The sequence below is a fragment of the Centruroides sculpturatus genome, unplaced genomic scaffold, assembly GCF_000671375.1.
Source record: "Centruroides sculpturatus isolate CEXI.00-Female unplaced genomic scaffold, Cexi_2.0 scaffold120, whole genome shotgun sequence".
Classification (NCBI taxonomy): Eukaryota; Metazoa; Arthropoda; class Arachnida; order Scorpiones; family Buthidae; genus Centruroides; species Centruroides sculpturatus.
In genome coordinates, this window is record NW_019384554.1 from 776,682 (window position 1) to 799,035 (window position 22,354).

General features: G+C 30.0%; 2 protein-coding genes across 2 annotated transcripts; both read left to right on the forward strand.

Moving 5' to 3' along the window:
• The first annotated feature begins 1,563 nt into the window (after window positions 1–1,563).
• Window positions 1,564–9,636, forward strand: LOC111623795 (trichohyalin-like). The gene is made up of 10 exons (XM_023366495.1): window positions 1,564–1,695; window positions 6,015–6,211; window positions 6,697–6,957; window positions 7,143–7,297; window positions 7,418–7,553; window positions 7,622–7,732; window positions 7,804–7,951; window positions 8,680–8,763; window positions 8,857–8,919; window positions 9,417–9,636. Exons 2-10 carry the CDS (start codon window positions 6,029–6,031, stop codon window positions 9,500–9,502), a joined length of 1,227 nt encoding a protein of 408 aa, XP_023222263.1. The 5' UTR covers window positions 1,564–1,695; window positions 6,015–6,028; the 3' UTR covers window positions 9,503–9,636.
• A 7,975-nt stretch (window positions 9,637–17,611) lies between these two features.
• On the forward strand, window positions 17,612–18,577 carry LOC111623796 (gremlin-2-like). The gene is made up of 2 exons (XM_023366496.1): window positions 17,612–17,801; window positions 17,878–18,577. The coding sequence occupies exons 1-2, from the start codon at window positions 17,618–17,620 to the stop codon at window positions 18,396–18,398; spliced, it is 705 nt and encodes a 234-aa protein (XP_023222264.1). The 5' UTR covers window positions 17,612–17,617; the 3' UTR covers window positions 18,399–18,577.
• The last annotated feature ends 3,777 nt before the right edge of the window (window positions 18,578–22,354 follow it).

Sequence of the window (22,354 nt, forward strand, 5' to 3'; positions counted from 1 at the left end):
TTATTGTGTATACTAATATCGTACCTTGACTTTTCTTTTTTTTATAGATTTGTGCTTTAGAACAAGAATGGAAGTACAGCTACTAGAGAAAATGTGGTTGAAAGATCACGCAAATCTATAACATTAAAGATAAAGTGAAATTTTATTAGAATGGAGGACATTTTTACTTTCTCGACTGTTACAGGGGGCCTTGAAACATCGAGAAATGCAAAAAAGTTAGGGATTTTTCTTGTATGTATTGATGTTAGTGTGAGTGTGTGGGGTGCGATTTTGTCTACTTAATAATTCCTATAGTTTTTATGGAAAATTTATAAAATTTTGAAGAGAGGTTTGTATATTAGTGGCATTAATACTATTAAATTTTGGTGGTTGAAGGTCAAGGGGTGGGAAGATAGGAGGGGGTCGTGTGTCGTATATCGAGCGGGGTTTCAAATTCCTTCCACTTTGTATTAATGGGGTTCGACTGTATAAAATATATGTGATAAAATCTTTATTATATATATATATATATAATATTTATTGTTTATATTATTTTATAGAATAGAGTATTAATATCTGTATTTGTCTCACGCATCCTATCGAAGTGCAATCTACTATAAATCGTCTTTCTCTGTCGATTCGATATAGGCCCATCTTCGGGACGTTAACATTGTCATAAAAAAAGAAGGATCTACCGTTTCCCCACCTTTAATAGCCTTTAATATCCTAGCTTTATCTCGTCACATCAAATTGTTTTCATTATTTCTATTGCTTAATCAATAGAAGCGATAAACAAAGATGTTGATCCACTTATCCATTTTCTTTTTTATTCCTATTTTATTTCTGTTTTCATATAACAGTAATATGTCTGAAAGACTTCTTAAGAAATGCAAGAAGAAGATCTTTGTAAATTTTTTAATAAGAAAAAGTATTAAAATCGGAATTTTTAGAAATTTAGCTCTACAGTTCTAGAGAAATTTAGAAATTGAATACATAAATTATAAAGTATAAAAGAATCAGAAAATATAAAGAAATTATCTGTGAGAAAATTACCAATAATATTGATAAAGAAACCGAATCGAAAAAGCTAAATGGTTTTAGAGATGAAAGGGGACGTTAATTGAGAACTAAAGAAGAACTCATAAAACTAAAACCTTATTTTAAAGTAAATTCAAGAAGATAGAATGTTTCATTGTAAACCATCTCAACTATAGAGACTTAATAAGTAATATGATTAGGTTTATGAAATAAATGTATAAAGAATAAGATGTATGTTACGCACGGATAGATATGTCATCGATTACACAATGGAGACAATGGACAAAGAAGAGGAAACACGAGGAAAGGACAAAAAAAAAAAAAAAAACTGAAAGCTTCGGATTATATGAATTTTAGAGTTTGTAATATGCAGGAAAAAGAAGAAATGTAATCAATAGGGACGATAGTAATTTCTACAGAAGCTAAGAAAGTGACTTCATATGTATTTATTTGTAATTTCTTTTATAATTTGTGATGCTCTGATAAAGAAATTCCCTTGCTTATAAACTGACAAAGTAAAATTAAAATATGTTCGGTACAGTGCGAGTCCGGTTTATGCAGGTTTTATACGACAATATTTATAATTTTGACGTATCGATTTTCGAAATTTTATTCGATTTACGAGAAAACTTTCGCGTAGTTTTAAATTGATTCGAAAATATTCTTCTATTTTCAATGGTAAGTTTACAGAAATTGAATCTGGTTTACAGTTTTTAGTTTAAATTGCAAACTGATGTTACTGAAAATAAAATAAAATCGAAAATATTTTATAATATTTCAAGAGATTTTTGATATATAAAACTGAATAGTCTATGTATTCTATCTTAGATTTATCTAGTCTTTTCATGAAACATACTTCAAACATTTCTCTTCGGAGAAATTTTGGAAAATATTTTATTATAAAAGATTTATTTGGGGCCTCCTATTGGTGTAGCCTCAGGTAATTATCCTTTTTTTTGCATACAGGATAACGCGTTGCTTATTTAACTATTTAACATTTTTATTTCCTCATAAAATCTCTCTTCACAATTCTGAAGAACATCATCAATTGTTTCTTATTCTTTCCTGTATATAAAATATTTCCTTGTTTTACGATGGTTTGATGTACAATTTGAATATTCTCCTGCTTGAAACTTTTCCCTTAATTTACTCTAAATTCCATTTTTGTTCCCTCGTTATAAGAAATGGAGGAAGCAACAATTCGGCTCGTGTTTATGGGAAAGTTACATTTTGTTGTGCATTATTCTCTATACAATACACTTGTTGTATACTTTAGTGGCTCGTTACTTAACAGTAAATTTATTTTAAATCTCCATTTTTGTGAAGTTGGATGCTATAAATTTTTTTATAATAAGCATGTACTACGTTGCAGCGGTTTATTGTGTATACTAATATCGTACCTTGACTTTTCTTTTTTTTATAGATTTGTGCTTTAGAACAAGAATGGAAGTACAGCTACTAGAGAAAATGTGGTTGAAAGATCACGCAAATCTATAACATTAAAGATAAAGTGAAATTTTATTAGAATGGAGGACATTTTTACTTTCTCGACTGTTACAGGGGGCCTTGAAACATCGAGAAATGCAAAAAAGTTAGGGATTTTTCTTGTATGTATTGATGTTAGTGTGAGTGTGTGGGGTGCGATTTTGTCTACTTAATAATTCCTATAGTTTTTATGGAAAATTTATAAAATTTTGAAGAGAGGTTTGTATATTACTGGCATTAATACTATTAAATTTTGGTGGTTGAAGGTCAAGGGGTGGGAAGTTAGGAGGGGGTCGTGTGTCGTATATCGAGCGGGGTTTCAAATTCCTTCCACTTTGTATTAATGGGGTTCGACTGTATAAAATATATGTGATAAAATCTTTATTATATATATATATATATAATCTNTATTCTATTCATGAGTCTCTTTATTTTTGAATTAAATTTGTATCAGAGAGCGAGAAGGAGAGAGAAGAGGATGAAATATATATATATATATTTATATATTGAAGTCATCCTGACCTGTGGGCACCAAGAGTACCTTTTAGCAAGTCCATTATGGTTCGGCCAGGCCCATAATGGGACCATCGCCGAAAAATTCCTGGGGTTTGTTGACCCTTTCCGGATCGATCCCGGGCCTTCTAGAGTAGAGATTGATGCCTTCCGCTCGGACATCCGATCGTCTACGTCACTGTTTTTTAATCTCTTTTTGACCTTTGACCCCTTTTGAGCTTGGCCTCCGTAATGGTAGCTCGGGGAAAACTTAAAAAATAAACATTAGATATAAAATATTACAAAAAGTTGAGTACAAAAGTTAAGTTTTGGTCTCTGGCTCCCTTAAAATGTTCTATGGTCTTAAGGGGCTTTTAAAAATTTATATATTAAATAATAGTAATTAAAATGCCCCCGTTTAACGATGTCTAGAGAGACTGGTAACAGTTAAATGCGACCAAATTTAGTATGGTGACATTTCAGGACACGAGGAAGATATTTACGTAATAAATTGGTACCAAAACTCGCCAGTAGGGCACTTTTGGCGTTGCAAGCTAACAAACGTTATTTGTACAATACCACTCGTGCTATACAAGGAATAATGTTAAATGTGATTTCCATTCTGAAGGTGATGAACAGTGTGTTCAACGACCGATCGTTATTGATTCTTTGTAATGCTTCGTGAAGCTGTCTTTCGTTGCTGCCAAACTTGCAACGTGTCTTAAATTAAACCACATTTAAAAATTTCCCACGAACTGATTTTTCTTTGCCTGCAGCGCCAAAACTGCCACAGTGACGAGTTTTAGTACTAATTAATTTTTTGTGGAAATGTCTTCCATATATCCCAAAATGCCATCATATCAAATTTAGTTGCATTTGGACTGCTAAATATCTCTCCACACAGTATTAAATAGGGGTAATTTAATTATCGTCTTCCTACATATATATAGAATTGTGAAACCTGGCATAAACGTAATCAAATATATGCGAAAGAGTCATCATACCACTATGGGATCCGGGTTCGAATCCGGATAGTCGAAAAATCCTGGTGTATTCCTGGTATATAATAGACTAGTTCTTTACCGTTGTGAGCCTGGTCCAACCTAAAACGAGTATTGGAAAAAAGACCCTCCTAATGGCAATATATAATATAATATAATATATAAATGAAAGAAGTATTCTGCTCGTTTATTCTTGATGTTTCTTATTTATTCAAGACAATTTTTATGCCAAATAACCAGCAAGAATATCTAATAACTTAGGAAGAACATAAGTAGACATCCATTAAGAATTTAATACACAAAATACTTCTTTCATTTATATATATTATATTATTATTTTATGACTAAAAAGAATTGTAATTACTTCTAANAAGACTGTAATTAACATCGAAAAATCAGGAAAAATAAGATTTAAGATGAATAAATATCGACTATTTAATGATGTAGACTATAGTAATAATATTAAATTAACTTCGGAAGCTGTTAAGATTAGGGAAATATTAAAAAAATCTTGAAATAAAAAGGAGAGAATGACCTGAGGATTACGTTTGCTACGTGATTAATTTTGCTCATTTTGCTTCGAATTTAACTTCGGGTTATTCGTTTAAAGCTTAATGGCACTTTTTTATTGAAAGGATAGTGTAAAATGAATTCGATAAAACCAATAATGCAGCAGCTTCTATCCCATTTCCTTGTTTTTTCCCTTGTAAATTTTATCCGAAACTCCACAACATGTCTTCAACACAACGTAACGATTATCCTTTATCGTCACCTTTAAATTGCTGAATATTATTGTTAAAATTGGGCTTTAAATAATAATAAAATAACCATTTTTTTTACTATTTAAACACGATCTAGTTGCGTGACTTTTCCGGCAAAAAAAAAAAGTTAAAATTGTGTGTGGAGCCATCTGTTATGAGATTTTATTATAAAATTGCAAAAAGTTAATTAATTTTTTGAGGGTTGAGGTGAGTTTTATAATAATTGTAAATGCTAATAACGAGTAGAATCTTTGTTAAGTCCGATCCCATTCGAGATACGTAACGTAACTTTCTCTATCTCGCCACCCCCTCGACCTTTGACCACCAAAATTTAGTAACCTTAACCCCATAAATACACAAAACTCCCTACAAAATTTCAGAAATTTTCGACAAAAGGTACGGAAGTTATTGAGCTTCAAAGTGAGCGAACAGAATCGTGCACCACACTTATCCTATGGGCAAAAAGAGCGATTTTTTAGGGCCCCCACCAACAAGAAGGCCCCAAACCAATTTTTTATAAACTCACAGCCGTAGTAAGAATATCGAAATTTAAATTTGGGCCATATCCGTGGATCCTAGATTGCCATTTTGGCTCAGGAGCGGGGCAGAATTTAAAATATTTCACATAGAAAATCGCTCAGTTTAGACAGGTTTTACCGTATATAAATAATAATCGAAAACAAAAAGTAAAAAGAAAAAACAAATAAATTACCATTATTATATTTTAATTAGCGAAAAAATCTTTTATGATAATTAAGTTCTTAATGTAAATGTATAAGTATATGATACATATTTAATATTTTAATTATAGTTTGAGCCATATTAATCTTGTTTCTTGTCACTTGTATCGAGGGACATTTAAATATTCGTGCTTCTAGTTTTATTTTCAGTCATTTATCTTAAGAAATTTTGTCTAGATAAATGGAAGAATTATAAGCAACATGCATACACACATCGAATTGCTTCTTAATATTAAAGAATCATTCGATAAGTATTCATCATCGGGGAGGGGGAAGACCCCTTGCAAAGTGTTATTATTCACGCAACTCACGAATAGAAAATGGTGTCTTAGTCTCTCAGCAGATAATTTTTCATAACTAATTGATTTTAATACTGGTTCTTAATAATTCTAGTTTACTTTTTTTATTATTATTATTTTTTTATGTTAATTGTTGCAGTTATTTTTATTTATATTTGTTAATTTTATATTGTTATAAAATAAATTTTAAATTAATATCGATTTTGCATTATTATAAAGCGAAGAAAATCAAGATGAGAACTCTGCATCTTCCGAGAGAATATGCCATCGTCAAGCAACCGGTTAAACCTCTTCCAGGAGGGACACCCCTTAAATCTTTTCCAAGATGGCTAAAATTAATCTCAGAATCGAAAATACCCGTCGGTCTATTACCCAGAGAAGAATTTCTGTTAACAACTAGACAATTAACTCAATCGGTAAGTCTTCTAGAGTTACTTCTAGAGCGGTGTTTCTTAATCTTTTTAGTAATCGGCACCCCTTTGAATCTCTGTATATTGTCTTGCATCCTTTCAAAATTGTGTTAAAGGTAGCAAAATTACATAGAGTTCTAGAGAATTTCACTAGTAACAGTTACTTTTAGAGAGAAATGAAATCAATAGCGTAGTAACTGGGGAGACAAGATCTCCTGGTTACGTTACTGACACTTTCATCCACTTCGCTACAGCGCTGGTGGCTAAATCCACACGTGGGCTCTGATAGTACCCAGTAAGTCGAGCCAAATTTATATTGTATAAGACAGCTTTAAAGTTTATATTTACATTATCTAAAGATGAGAACTTTGCGCCAGGGATTCTCATCGTTACCACTCGTACCCAATGGTACTGTGCATCCCGGTTAAGAAACTGTTGTAGAATAATTCTCATCTAAGGAATTTTAACATGTTTGTATCATTTCCTTGCAGTTATATCGAAAATATCCTCACCAGGACTTTGATTTGAGCGATCCATACTTACATTATCTTCCTTCCAATGAATATAATGCTCTTAGTGATCCGAACTGTCGCCATTACTTTTATCGTCCTAGCATTTATCGCCATTTGATGAAGGAGGGATTTATCTCGGAGAGTAATCGCGTTATCGTAAACTTGGCCGATTTTAATAAGTATAGAGCTTATCTAAACAGACTCCATGTAAATGAAATTAAACAATTCAGAAGGCGAGAGGTATTGTATAATATAAATTTCCTTTTATACAGAAGCGGTTCTTCGTTATATCGCTCGTTTAAGATGACACGATATAACCGATAATATTTGAAGAAAAAAAAATCACGTTATACATCGCGATATAACGAGGGACCACTGTGCTTTTTCGGGAGAGAATTTAATTGTACGTCGTTACTTTATAATAGTACGAGAATATGTTATACGAAAAAGCAATTTTAGAGCGTAGGAGACTTCAGCAATACTGGAATTCCACAGAATATCGGTCGATTCAGGAAAAGAGAGCTCGTTGTATCGACTTATGTCGTCAACTTAGAGATTTAGATGAGGCTGAAAGAAAAAGGTTGGCTCAGAAGGAATTTTTCACTACTTAATATCGTTAAAATTGGAATTAAGAAACTTTCCGGTTTGTTTTGACAAAATAAAATGATTTTTGAGGATAAATCTTTATTTTTTTAATAAGATATTTAAGATTTTATACGGCCGACGTCAAGAGAAATCCGTGGTGGAAACGAGAAGAATTGATGGATTCTGCAAACAACAAACGCCTGAATGGAATCGAACGTCAATTATTAGAAAAGAAAGAAATTAAAGAAAGGGTTTGTCTATATTTTTAAATAATTTAACTAAATTTCTAATTTTTAGAGTTTTTTTTCGATGTTTACAGTCAATGGAACGTAAACAATTGATGATGTTTGAATGGATGAAGAAGATTAAAGAGCACGAAGAAAGGCATCAAGATATGAAAATCGTTGCCGAGATTGACAGATTTAAAAAAGTTAATGAATTTTTTATGTAGTTTTTTATTGTTAAGAAAGAGGGAATTTACTAAATCTTTTAATTATTCAGAAGCAAGAACGAGCTAATTTTATGAGAAAATATCAAGAAATTCAAATTCCCATAGAGGAAGAAATGAGGAAACTTGATGAATTGGATAAGAAAGAAGCCGTTGAATTAAGAAAAGCTCTAGTTAATATTAGAAAACAGAAAGCTTACAGTAAGATAATTTGATTTGTTTGTTTTTGAATCGATCAATTTTTATGTAGAAACTGAATTTAGTTTGTTAAGATATAAAAAATTCGATATTTTTTTCTAGTTTTTTCAGCGCTTAACCAAATAAATTTACTTTTTTTTAATACTTTTTTTTAATACAAATCAAACTAACTTTTTTATAATTAGTCCAACCAGTGGCCCGGTAGATAAAACCACCGAACACTGAAGTTGGTTACGGGTTTGCGCCTCAACAACTGGCTTGCCACGTTGAATTTTCGGGTTTTATTCACGTGTGACATTTGAATAGTGGAGTTTTCTGGTTTCTTTTACATGTATGACACTTAAATAGTGGTGTTTTCGTGTTTTATTTACGTGTGTGACACCTACATAGGGCAGTTTCCCATAAAAATCATCACAGGAAGATGTGGGCACAAAGTGAACCTTTTTCCTATGCCCAAGATAGATTCGGCCAGGCCCATAATGGGATAGTAAGAGAAGGAATCAAAAAAATCCCGAATAAATCACCCACACCCATGAAAAATTCCTAATGAGTTACCCATCCAGATTCGCTCCCGGATTCCCCAGAGTTGTAGGTATTATCTACCTTCTAATAATTAATTTTTCTAATTCGAATTTTTCTCTTCTCTAAAAATTAACTTCTTTCTCAAATTTTAAATTAAAAAAAAGGATAAAAAAAAAGAAAGAAACACTTTAATTAGAAAATAATTTCAGATGAATTCATGCAAATTCGAAAACAAAGAAATCTAAGACGATTTCCAATTAAGAAAACAAATTTTAATAAAAACAAACAACGAGGTACGTATTTTATTTTCATATTTATTCATATTTATTGTTTAAATGTATTAAAAAATATTATATTATTTATTTATTTATTATTTAAAATTCTAGATGCAGAGGAAAAAATTAATGATCAAGCAGAACAACTCCATATAATTTCATCAAACAAATCAGGTATCGAAACTTTCATTTATAAATTACCTTAATTTTAATCTTTTTTACTTCTAAAAACTAGTTTTATAATTAATTAATTAGATATAAAGTTATATAATAAAATAACATAAAAGATACGAGCAAAATACAAAAATAAATCAAGCAATTTGATAAATTTGTTTATTTTCTTACGTAAAAATAAATAAAATAAAAATCGATGTATGTAAATCTCTATGTAATATAAACAAGAGAATCTCTTTTATTTTCTATATTTTACATAATTATATACATAGAAATTATATTTAAATACATTTAAAATTTCTAATTCACTTCGCATCATTCATAAATCAAGTTTTAAGTGCGTGCTACACCCGAATTTTAATTATAATTTTTGAATTAATTTGCAATTATTTTCTTTATTTTTTTAAAGTGGGTTTCATTGACGATCCTTCGACGTTATAAATTTTTAATTATTTATCTATGTTTTTAATTAAGAATTTTATATGTTTAAATTATAGAAAATGACAGAAGAATTCGTGAAGATTCGTCAGACGAATTTCTGCTGGTAGAAACTTCAAAAAATAATGATAAAAATATTATTTAAATTGAAGAAAACATCGTATTATTCATCAAAAAAAATATTAGAGAAGCCTAAAGATGCTAAATTACCAAAAAAATTCCTTCAATATCGAAGATAATCATCACTAAAACACCTTTAGATTTTGTTTTTATTTATTTCCAAAATTATTTTTTTTTATATAAATGAAAAAATAAATAAATAATTCATTATTTTTTACATAAATAAAGTGTGAAATGTATACAGAATTTTCACAAAATTAACATAAATAATGATTTTAAAAAATTCACTTCATTTGCATTTGTATATTTAATAAGAGTTTAGAAGTTTTAAATTATTTAAATAAGATTATATCATGTAAATTTTACTTAATAATAATAATTCTTTTTTTAAAAAAATTTTATAAATATATTTTTTTTAATCGGTTAAATTCGATTGCTTATAATATTACATGATAAAATGTTTTGTCGTAAAGGTATCGATTTGAAGCGATGATTTAGTAGCAACTATGATTCAGGCATGTCGTGTGTCGTGCTCCACATTAATTAAGAATTCACATGGCATATCGTTCACATAAATAAAGATGTCATCGGCATAAATATAGCTAAAGTTCATTTACATATCGAGAAATCTCAATTTTTTTTTTTTTCCTTATCTTCTTGCTTCTCCTCCTCCTCCTCCTCTTCCTCCTCATCTTCCCGCTGCTCCTTCATAAAATGGATTGGAGTGATTTAAGATTTATAAAATTGTTTATAAAAGTCAATATAATTATAATACATAAAGTAATTCTTAAAATCTATTTTATTTTTTTTATTATTTTTAAATATAATTTTCTGGANAGAAAATGGTGTCTTAGTCTCTCAGCAGATAATTTTTCATAACTAATTGATTTTAATACTGGTTCTTAATAATTCTAGTTTACTTTTTTTATTATTATTCTATCCTTTTTTAACTGGTTACGGGTGTAAGAAAGTATTCAAAATGTATCTTTAATTAAATATACAAGGTGTTTTATCGATTAAAACGAGCTTAAAAAACTGTAAATTGTCTTCATTCTTCGTTATATTTCGAGAGTAAATATTGTACGGTCGACCTGTAATAACGGCCACCTCTCTAAAACGGACACCTATAAACGGTAGCCATTTATTCGGGAACGTTTCGTTTTGAAATGAGTAAAAAAAAATAACCTCCAAATCGCGGAAAATAAACTTTTTCTAGAGAAAAATGCATACGAAACAACCTTCAAACGAAAGCCATCTTTTATACTTCTCTCGCTGGCCGTTGTTTAGAGGTTTGAATGTATTTACAAAAGAATTTCGTTTTTCTATTATTTATCAGAAAAATAATAATAATAAAAAAAACTTTTCAGTTTTCTAGTAAAATAAATTTTATAACATGATATATTTTTTTATCATTTCTCGCTTATTCTTCTCAGGATAGATAAGTAAATCCAAAATTTAGTAGAAAGATTTCAAAGTGAAATCGTAAATCAAAGCGGAAGGAAATGTATTTTCTGTTGACAGATCTCAAAATTATGTTTTATTTCCAACAATACTTTTATTCACTTTAAAATTTTAATATTGTTTACTATAACTTGTCCCGTTATTTCGTTGTTTAGAGAATGAATTGTAAATATTTTTAAGGGATAAGCCATAAAATCATTAAAATTTTTTATATACGATCTCGACCTGTAATAACGACCGCCTCGTAACAACGACCACCTCTAAACGGCGGTCATTTCTTCGAGAACTTTTCGTTTTGATATGAATATAAAAACAACCTTCAAACAACGGCCATCAGAAGAATCTTTCGGGACAAAAATCCATACAAAATAACCTGTTTAAAATGGCCATCAGAAGAATCTTTCGGGACAAAAAAACCATACAAAATAACCTGTTTAAAATGGCCACCAGAAGAATCTTTCGGGACAAAAAAGCATACAAAATAACCTCTCTAAAATGGCCATCAGAAGAATCTTTCGGGAAAAAAAAGCATACAAAATAACCTCTCTAAAATAGCCATCAGAAGAATCTTTCGGGACAAAAAAGCATACAAAATAACCCGCAAACACAAGAAACATTTTTTATAAGAAAAAAAACGTATAAATATAAAAAAAATTCTTTAATTATAAGCGAAAATTTCGTATTAATTCATAAAAATGTGTACCCCATTTCTGTACTTTAATTATGTTTCATTTAACGAACATTTTACCTTTTCTAACGGCGCACGGTGCATTTGGAACGTTATTAGTTTATCGCACAAATTCTTAATTTTGTAGATAAAATTGTAAATTAAAGTGTAGGAAACTGAACATCATTAAATTCTCTCTTGTACAAGTATTTTTTTCCCCCTCTCTCATTTGCTTGATGAATCACGACGAGTGATGCGGAAACATCTCACATCGAAAAGTTCATTTATCGACAATTACGCGGACTGCACCTTTCAAATGTACTAATAAAACAGCTACATATTACTTAATAATTGACGTAATTAAGTCGAAAGGTAAATACAGTCCAACCTCTCCACCACGGCCACTGACGGAAGCGTAAAAAAATTCGCTGTTGTTCGGAGGTAGATGCTATCTGGAGGTTATTTTATAGACATTTTATACAAAATATTCCGTAAAAATAGCCGCCGTTTAAAGGTAGACGTTATTAGAGGTGTTTACGTTCCGTTTTAGACAGGTTTTACTGTAGTTTACAGATATTAAGGCAATTTTCTTTTACGTTGGTGGGATGTTGACGTTAAGGATGAGGAGCGGAGGATGCTATTATAATTACTATTATTATTATAAAATCGGTATTGTTTTATATATTTTAGAAAAATTAGTTATAAAATTTTCTAAGAAAGTCGGTAACAAAGTTTCATAGAGGATATAATGCATATTTATAAAAGAGATAATAATATAACATAATTTGTAGCGATAAGAAAGTTTTCTTTAAGCAAATATTGATTTTATTACTTTTATTAGTCTCTAGTAAGAGGCAAGTTCAGTAACCTGACGTTAACACAAGATATATTTTCTTATCTAAAATACATTTTTGATAAAATTACACGTAAAAATTCCACGTTAGTGTTGTTGAAGTGTTTAAAATAATGAAAAAAAACTATAATTGTAAACCGAATTTCGATGCAGATTCGAAATTTAAGTGATCTAAAACCGTTTTATCTTTATTAAATTACAGTAAAACCTATCTAAAATGGAATCTCAATACAACGAAAACCTGCCTAAACGGAGAAAACAGATTGTTTTTTTTAACAGGTTTCCGTTTTAGACAGGTTTAGGCAAGTTTCCGTTTTAGACAGGTTTTACTGTATTCAATTAAGATAAACAGTTCGGAGGTTTGGCTGCATTTTACTTATTTTTATTATTTATTTATTTATTATTATTATACATTACACTAAAATAAATATATTTAAGTATAATGCTATTTGAAGTCTGAAACATATNTTTCCGTTTTAGACAGGTTTTACTGTATTCAATTAAGATAAACAGTTCGGAGGTTTGGCTGCATTTTACTTATTTTTATTATTTATTTATTTATTATTATTATACATTACACTAAAATAAATATATTTAAGTATAATGCTATTTGAAGTCTGAAACATATGAATTATATAATGAAACCTGTCTAAAACAGAACCTGGGTAAAACGGAAACCTGCCAAACCGGAAAATGTATGTGATTCTGGTCGTCCATAAATTACGTAACACTATTTTTATGTGTTTTAACTGCCCCTTAACTGCATACACCCGCAACTGCGTTACGTAATTTATAGACAGCTCCTGATTGTGTTTGTGTACTGTATTTGCAATTTTCATATGTATATGTGTATATATACGAGATAATAAATTATATACACATATACGTGTATATAATACGAGATATATGTATATATCTTGTATATGTGGATGTAAAATTTATATATGGTTAAGTGCATGTATGCATAAAAAATATTAATTATCGGCATATAATGCGTACATTGATGAAATGTATGCTAGCTTTGCATATCTTGTAACACATATAATGCCATACTTTGTATACTTTGTAACATACTTTATAACATACAATGCCATACTTTGTATACTTTGTAATATATAATGCATACTTTGTATACTTTGTAACATACTTTATAACATATAACGCCATACTTTGTATACTTTGTAACATACTTTATAACATACAATGCCATACTTTGTATACTTTGTAATATATAATGCATACTTTGTATACTTTGTAATATATAATGTATACTTTGTATACTTTGTAATATATAATGTATACTTTGTATACTTTGTAACATACTTTATAACATATAACGCCATACTTTGTATACTTTGTAACATACTTTATAACATATAACGCCATACTTTGTATACTTTGTAACATACTTTATAACATATAACGCCATACTTTGTATACTTTGTAATATATAATGCATACTTTGTATACTTTGTAACATACTTTATAACATACAATGCCATACTTTCTATACTTTGTAATATATAATGCATACTTTGTATACTTTGTAATATATAATGTATACTTTGTATACTTTGTAACATACTTTATAACATATAACGCCATACTTTGTATACTTTGTAACATACTTTATAACATATAACGCTATACTTTGTATACTTTGTAACATACTTTACAACATATAATGCATACTTGTATATTTTATAACAGTTTACCACAGAGTTGACTTTTATATCCGTGTTTGATCTGAATTACGATATAAATTCCATCTATTTACCGTAACACACATTTTTCACCCCCTTTTTTTTATTATTTCACTTATCTAGAGTAATTATTTCTTTAGAGATCCATTGTGACGAAATCATGTGACGTTTACTTCATCGCTATTATTTGCGTAATTATAATATTTATTATAATTATTGTTATTATTACCAACTAGTTTCAAGGACCCACTTCGCTGGGTTTTTATTTGTGGGCAAAAAGTAACGATAGTGAAGATTAAGATAAGAAAGACAAGGTATACAACAAGACAACAACAATAATAATAATAAATTATAATTATTGTTATTATTATTAAACAGTCTTAAAGAGGATCACCGGTCTTGCATAGGAGGATTGATGATTGCATGGNGTTGACATTGATCTTTTATAATTTGAATTTCTCTCTATGATTTTTTAGTATAATTAATTAAATAGATATTAGGTATAACCTCTAATAAAGGCCATCTCCCAATGACCGCCAGCTATTTAAATACAAGAACTTTTTGTGAAGAAAAATGCATACAAAATTACCTGCAAACAACGGCCATTTTTTTTACCTTCCTGCCAGTGGCCGTTGTTAACAGGTTTGACTGTATTTTAATGATTTACGTACCCTAAATAATTATTTTATTTATTAATATGAAGGAGGGGAAAAACTGGATTTGGTTTATGTTACAGCAATTAAAAAAATCCTCGTGTTTTTTTTATAATTGTTAAAGATTTAAATATATTATAATTACGCTTATTTAAAAGTGGTGATAGTGTATATTTTTTTTTGTTAAAATAAACTCATATTATAATGAATTAAGACATAATTTCAAATTAACTGAATTATGACGACAATTTATACAGGCCTGCTTTAATTGCATTTATATTGCCTGATTAGATAGCGTAACTAGGACTGAGTGGGATCCCACGCAAAAATGTTTTCTAGTCCTAGATTGAGAGCCTAAAATCCTAATTCCTTGTCATTCTAAATATCTAAATTAAGCTAAAATTAAACCGAGAAGCCATCGAGATTTTGAAACCGATCTCCTGTCGCTCGCAACTGCAGAATAGTCGATTTCACACGGTAACTCTCGAGCGCGACGATTGCAGAAAAAGACATTTTTCTTTTTTTTTTTTTTTTTTAATCGTAAAAATTAAGCGAATTTATTCGGTTTTAAACTGATTTTTCTCGTGTTACTTAAGATTAAATTAAAGATATAAACATTTATCGGTTAATCGGGTTGACTACTAAGAGATAGAGTCAACTCGATGAAGTTCATTTATTATGAACTGAAGTTACTTTTTTAGATAGTCTCTCGCCTTCTAATTATATCGGTAAGTTTTTTTTTCCATGCCGCAAACCCCAATTAAGTTATCTGGTAATTTGTCTCGCATACTGCAAACGTTCGATTTGTCATCTTGCCGCTTCTATTAATCTTACATAATATATATATACATATATAACTTTTTATAGGTTATAAATTATAATTTTCTCTTTTCACTACTCGCAGGTAAATTTCTTCTTAATTTAGTGAAAAAAAAGAATTTTTTTTTATCAAAAAAGTTAGAATTGATGTTAAATTGTTTTGCAGAGAAGTTGCCAACCAGGAAAACTCGAATGATTGTGTTATCAGGAAGGCGCCTTACATTCAATTAGTGTCTGCCTGAGGTGTTTCAATCGCTAACCTGGATCTACTACAAAACCAAATTGTCGTATTGTTGTAGTATTTATATTCAAATATATAAATTTCTCTAAATTCTCTTGCTTACAGCTGTCACTAGCCGATCGTTTATTAAATTCTACACACAAAAATGGCTCTTAGTTATATTCTGTGTGGCATTCATGCTCCATTAAATTTATCCTTACAAAACAAAATTTTTCATAAATTTCAGTAGAAATTTTAATAATAAAACGCAAACTTTCTAATTTTAAAAAGCGATAATAAAATGAAAAATGGGGTGTAATCTTTGACAAGAACAATCTCGTTTAAGGAAGTAAACCACCCTATATATATATATACACACTTTTTTTAAAATCTATCACCTAATATTCGTCCTTGTGACAACGAGGAAGTTTTAATTTTACGACTTTCAGGAGGATAAGTGATAGGAAAAATGACAAGATATGTTTCTCTAGCTTGTCAGAAACATGGGTTATTTTTATTTTATTTTTTCTTTTTGTAAGGGATTCGTTCAATATGAAACATTCTTTAGAAAATCATAATAAATGGCTTAGCTACCCCCACTCCCTACGCTCCAGGCTATACCTTTGATCTGTCTTCCCCACCTGAAGATTTCGGTTGAGACGGACAACGTACCTGGGACGCCAGTTTGGCCGACAAACTCTCCAGTCGTGGGAAAATTTCGCTTGACGCCAACACAGCTCGTTTGTCAGACTTTCCGACGACTTCATTTTTAAGAAAATTTTCTACACTTCCGTTTCCTCGCCTCCTCCTCCTCCTCCTCCTCCTCCTCCTCCTCTTCTTCTTACTCCCTACGAAAATGGGGAAGGGAAAATTAAAGAGGAGGGGAGGAAATATCGGTTCTAGAAAAGGACTTATCTACAACTCGATTCGGTATTTTATTACCCATTTTTTATTGGCTGATCTTTCCAGGCAATCTGATTAATTCAGCTGATTCTATTGTTTCTGTAACTAGTAGTTAAGATAAAAAATTTTAATCTTTTTCATTCACATTTTATGAATTTAAAAAAAAATGCATAGTTTTTCTATTGATATGTTCGTATTTAGAGATTCTCTAGTTAATTTCCGCGTAGGAAAATTGTAATTTTAGAAAATCTCTCTCGTTCTCCCCCTTTATTACTGTATTTTATTTTATTTTTTTAATATTCGGACGAAATGAATGATCAAACTTAGAATTATGTTAATGGGTCTATACATTAAAGTCCAAGTGCAGATCGTTCAACTGTATAATAAGTCGATTGGGCGGTGACAGTTTGCAATGACGAGTGGGACGTTGTGGGGTGTAATCTATAAAAAATTCTGATCGGTCGTCCCGTGGGTGTCGGTGATAGGTGATTCAAAATAAAATGCAAATTTTAATGATCCAAAAGGGGAAAAAAAATGGTTCTCGGACTTAACCGAGAGTGATTAGCGAGGAAAATTTATAGGCTTTTGTATAGGAAGAGTCTGTCGAGCCTTACAAGGTTATATATTTAGTGTGGAAACGTTGAGAGGAAGGAACCACGTAAAAATTGGAAAGAATGGATAAGCGAGTGGAGGGATGGGAAGAGCCAGTGATGCACCACCCGGGGATAGACGATGGACAAGTAGGTCACGAGGAGGGTTGAGCCGAGGGAAGGGAGGTGACGTCACGTCGAAGGGGTTATCAGACGAACGATCTCGGCCGCCAAGACGCCGCCACAATCATTTTGTAATCAGTGTTCGGTTATGGCAGAGCCGTCGCCTTGGATGGCGGCCAATCGGAGTCAATGGAGATTGCAGTTGAATGGAGGGCCGCGTGGCGCGTGCCAGGGCCGGCTGGGACTCTGGCGCCACATCCAAGTAAGGTGTCTCGTAGGTGGGACCGGGATGCTGGAAGTCGGTTCTCTGTCTCCTTTGCAAACAAGACGGCGTAAGTGTGTCGGATAGAGGCATGACACTTTTATTTACATTGTGGTTTGTTTCTTTGATGATTTCCTTAATCTTAGTCGACGGACGGCTTAACGTGGAAGAGGAGCTTGCAGACACGTCATCCGGTTTAACATCGGATTGGAATCGTTCTTCGGACAGATTGGAGATTTTGGCCAAACTGGTTTCGGTTTTGCAAAACGATAAACGGAGATGCAGGCACGGAAGGAAAAAAAAACCGGAAAGGTATGTTGAGAGACAAGCGGCATCTTTGTTGCAATCGAGTAATCCTTCAGTAATCATAACGCGTGCAAATCGATTAAAAAAAGATTGGTGCAGAACGGAACCGTTGTGGCAAAAAATTTCCGAAAGGGGTTGTGTTTCTAAAACAATCATGAACCATTTCTGTTACGGCCAATGTAATTCCTTCTACATCCCTCAGACTTCTAACAAAACTTTCCAGTCCTGCCCTTTCTGTAAACCGTACTCGGCTAAATGGACGAGAGTTAATCTACGATGCCCGTCACGGATCCCATTCGTCAAAAGAATTAAAGTGCTCCTAGTGCAGAAATGTCGCTGTATTGCCGAGATACTAAGGTGAATTCTAAATTTGATTTTAGCCTACAAAAAAATCAAACAAGAGGTTCCTCCACTGCTGGAAAGTGATGCATGCCTTGTTAGTTCGTACAACAGCCACAAATCCTATTCGAGTTATACCCGAAGCCTTGTTATAAATGTACTTGAGGAGATCGATACTCAATAAATTTAATTTCATTATTATTTTTAATCTATTTTTTTTAAATCGAAAAAAAAGGTATATTTATCGATTACATCTAGACTTATTGATGCTTCCAAATTATAAATTATTTTAATATTCATTTAAAAAATTGCATAAATTTTAACGAAAAACTACATTTTCTCTCCCGCCACATCCTCAATTTTCCTTGTTTCCAGTCACAATTTCTGTGTGTCGCTTATCGTCGCTGTCCCCAAATAAATAAATACATTTCAAAATATCAATATAAAATACAATTATGTAAGTTATGTCCTATTTTCTTTCGGAAATGGCACAAAAAAATCCCACTTCTGCCCGATAATTAGCGGTTTATCGTTGCATGCAACTCATATGTTATAAGCGTGCGACAGTCTGGCACCTGACCGACAACACCGCTAACCACTGCGCATGCTTATAACTCGATGTCAACACCAATTTGAAAGGTGAAAGTCGAAAAAGGATATTTTCAATTGAGCCAAAGGCAATTATAAATTATTTAATACCAACCGCACAGACGGCAAACTTATTCTGCCATTAATTACGTGTCAATAGGACGAACCATACTCGTTTCTAAATGTTAAAATTCGCAAATTCTTCCATGTTAACTTTAAAATAAATAAATAAATAAAAATAATAACTTTAAATATTATTAAAATCAATAAAAATTATAACAGAAAGGTTAAGAGGAATCTTCTTTTTTAAGCATCGTAAACACGGCGAGTAGAATATTTTACGATAAGATTTAATAGTTTTTCGAGTTATCACGTTTTTTAAATACATAAAAAAAGTATATTTATAAATTTCTAAACTATAAGGAATCGTATAAAAAAATACATTTACGGGCGTACGACATCATTTATGTAGAATATAATTCAATTAGAAGTTTTTGATACTTTTCTTTTTCACACGAACAAAAACACACGAACAAGTTTGGAATAAGATGTCTTCTACTCGAATTAATAAAAGTTACACACGGTAAACAAACACGTATAACTTAAATTTTATTCCAAAAGTGTATTTTGACCCGCAGGCCAGCAAGTTAATTATGCAGTATCAAGCAAAAGCACGAATTTATTTTGTTGTTGTGCCACTACAGAAAATCCAAAGTCACATCAAGAAAACTAAGTTAATTATTCTCAAGTTTGAATAGTCTAGAAATTAATTATATTAATTACCAAAATTTCATTCCGACAACAACTACATTACGTTCAATTATTTACCGATACTACAAACTTCCATTCTGTAAATTAATAATAATAATAATAATTGTAAAGATTATTATTATTATTTAAACGTAGTTAAATTATATAAATAATCTTCATTTCTAGTAATTATAATTACATAATTACGGCTATTAAAAACGAAAAGTATAGCTATAATTTTACCAATTTAAATTGCCGTTATTTATTTGTTTTGGGTGGTATTTTAAGCGTTATTAACCTCCAAAAATGCCAGGAATAAAAAAATACACGAGTGAAGATTAAGAACCGTATTAATTAATTGTTACAGAAGCGAAATTTTTTCGGAATTCCGTACACGTGATTGTTACAGATGTAAGTGAGTTCCCCCTCTCTCTACATATTTATGTAATAAAGAATCTCCGGGATGCATTATTAAGCTAGGAATACTTGTTTTGCGATTACAGGACTGGCAAACATGTTATCGGAGGATAGCCTGATTTCAAACGTTGTTTTGCTGGCAACAATCCAAAGCATCAATAGTGTGACACTTCCAAATTATCTCCTCCCCTTTTTTTTAATGCCGACATCTTTAAATATTCATCATGTTTTACTTTATTAAGAAAACAATAATTATTATTACTTAATAAATTCATTTATTGTAATGAAAAATCAACAAAAAAATTATTTATTCTGTTGAAAAATCAGCAAAAAATTCATTTATTCTGTTGAAAAATCAGTAAAAAGATTTATTTATTCTGTTGAAAAATTAGTAAAAAATTCATTTATTCTGTTGAAAAATTAGTAAAAAAATTCATTTATTATGTTGAAAAATAAGTAAAAATATTCATTTATTCTACTGAAAAATCAGCAAAAAATTTCATTTATTCTACTGAAAAATCAGCAAAAAATTTCATTTATTCTGTTGAAAAAGCAGCAAAAAGATTAATTTATTCTGTTGAAAAATTAGTAAAAAAAATTCATTTATTCTGTTGAAAAATCAGCAAAATGATTAATTTGTTCTGTTAAAAAATTATCAAAAGAAAAAAATTCATTTATTCTGTTTTCATTTGTTCCATACAATATCATATCATGGTATTGTTGAAGTTGGTCGAGGTCGAAGGCATAATTTATATTAAATGACATCTTAGAAGAATATTTTGATTATATTTTTTAAAATGTTTAGGAAAGGAAATTATCTTTAAAACAAAAGAAACATTTAAACTTTTCATACCGTGTAAAATTACTTTTCTTTGTCTCTCGCTAACCTAAATGCTGCTAAATTCACGCTTTTTCTGGCTGTCTACATTCTAAATACCCGATTTTTTTTATTATTCTTGTTGACAATTGAAGTTTTTTAAACACACACACACCAAAAAAAAAATTCCCTACAATTAAAAAATATTCTTTAATACATAAAATCTTAATTAAGCGCTCCGCAAAACATGCATTTTAATGGCAAAATATTTAAAATATTTAAATTGATTTAAGAATAAATTAAATTAAATTAAAATTCGTGAATTTTTATACTTATTTTTTTAATGATATAAATAAGATAATTGAATTTATCTGTATTAAAAAATATAAACGGTTTCTAAACAAACTACATTAAAAAAAACATTAAAATTACATTATTTATTACATTTTTTTACAGTTTAAAATTTATAATTGGATAGAATAAATATTATAATTTAAAATTCAATAGATAAAAGGTTTTGAATTCTTTAAAAATATATATATATTTTTTTTCTGGAAATGAATCGTTGTAACGCCCATAGACAGATGTTTATTTTTGTGTAAATTTAATTTAATAAATTAATAATAAAAAAAAGCAACAAACAGTTAAAACATTCCACTTTATTTTCAGCATTTGTGCATAGATATATGGAGACATCACTGCGAAGACAACATGATTATTTATTTATTTTTTAGTACTTTGATCGCCGACAAATACATGTCGTTAGGTAAGAGAGGTAATTGTACTTTCCCAGGACTGCGTACAAATGTACAAAAATAATCCTTAAACATACTAGTTATTTTTTTTTTACGGAAATTTTATAATTATAAATCGGATTTTCGAAGGCAATCAGATCCGCAAAAGAGAATTAATTAATAAAGAATTGTGCGGCCTTCACGTTTCATAGGATACAAAGTATTAAACCATTCGAAGTTCTCGTATATAAATTAAATTTTTAGAAAGAAAAAACAGGAAATAAATAAAAAAAAAGACAATTTGTATATCTTATTATTCATGAATTTTAGAGAAGAACAACGAACATTCGAACGTGATTGTCGTCCAATTTGCACAAACAACGCCTAAGCTTATTATTATTATTATTATTATTATCTTATTTTCTTTTATATATGTATATATATATATATATGTATATATAACATACAGTACATATTTTTATAACTATATCCAATAATAAAATGTAAAAATTATATAAACACTAACAATAAAAATGAAAAAATTTGTAAAAATTTCCTCTTAAAAGTAAACAATTTTTTTTCTTTTTTTTCCCTTCTTTTCTCAAAAGTGTTGAGCAACTGTAAACAAGATATGTGTGCAATAAAATTATATTTATATATATATATATATAT

Bases quoted from the DNA above. Each gene is read 5' to 3' on its own strand.
- LOC111623795 (XM_023366495.1), top strand. From the start codon at position 6,029: ATGAGAACTCTGCATCTTCCGAGAGAATATGCCATCGTCAAGCAACCG. The intron at 7,733-7,803 runs GTTAATGAATTT...TTAATTATTCAG, and splicing joins AGATTGACAGATTTAAAAAA to AAGCAAGAACGAGCTAATTT. The intron at 8,764-8,856 runs GTACGTATTTTA...TTAAAATTCTAG, and splicing joins TAATAAAAACAAACAACGAG to ATGCAGAGGAAAAAATTAAT.
- LOC111623796 (XM_023366496.1), top strand. From the start codon at position 17,618: ATGGCAGAGCCGTCGCCTTGGATGGCGGCCAATCGGAGTCAATGGAGA. The intron at 17,802-17,877 runs GTAAGTGTGTCG...CCTTAATCTTAG, and splicing joins TCCTTTGCAAACAAGACGGC to TCGACGGACGGCTTAACGTG.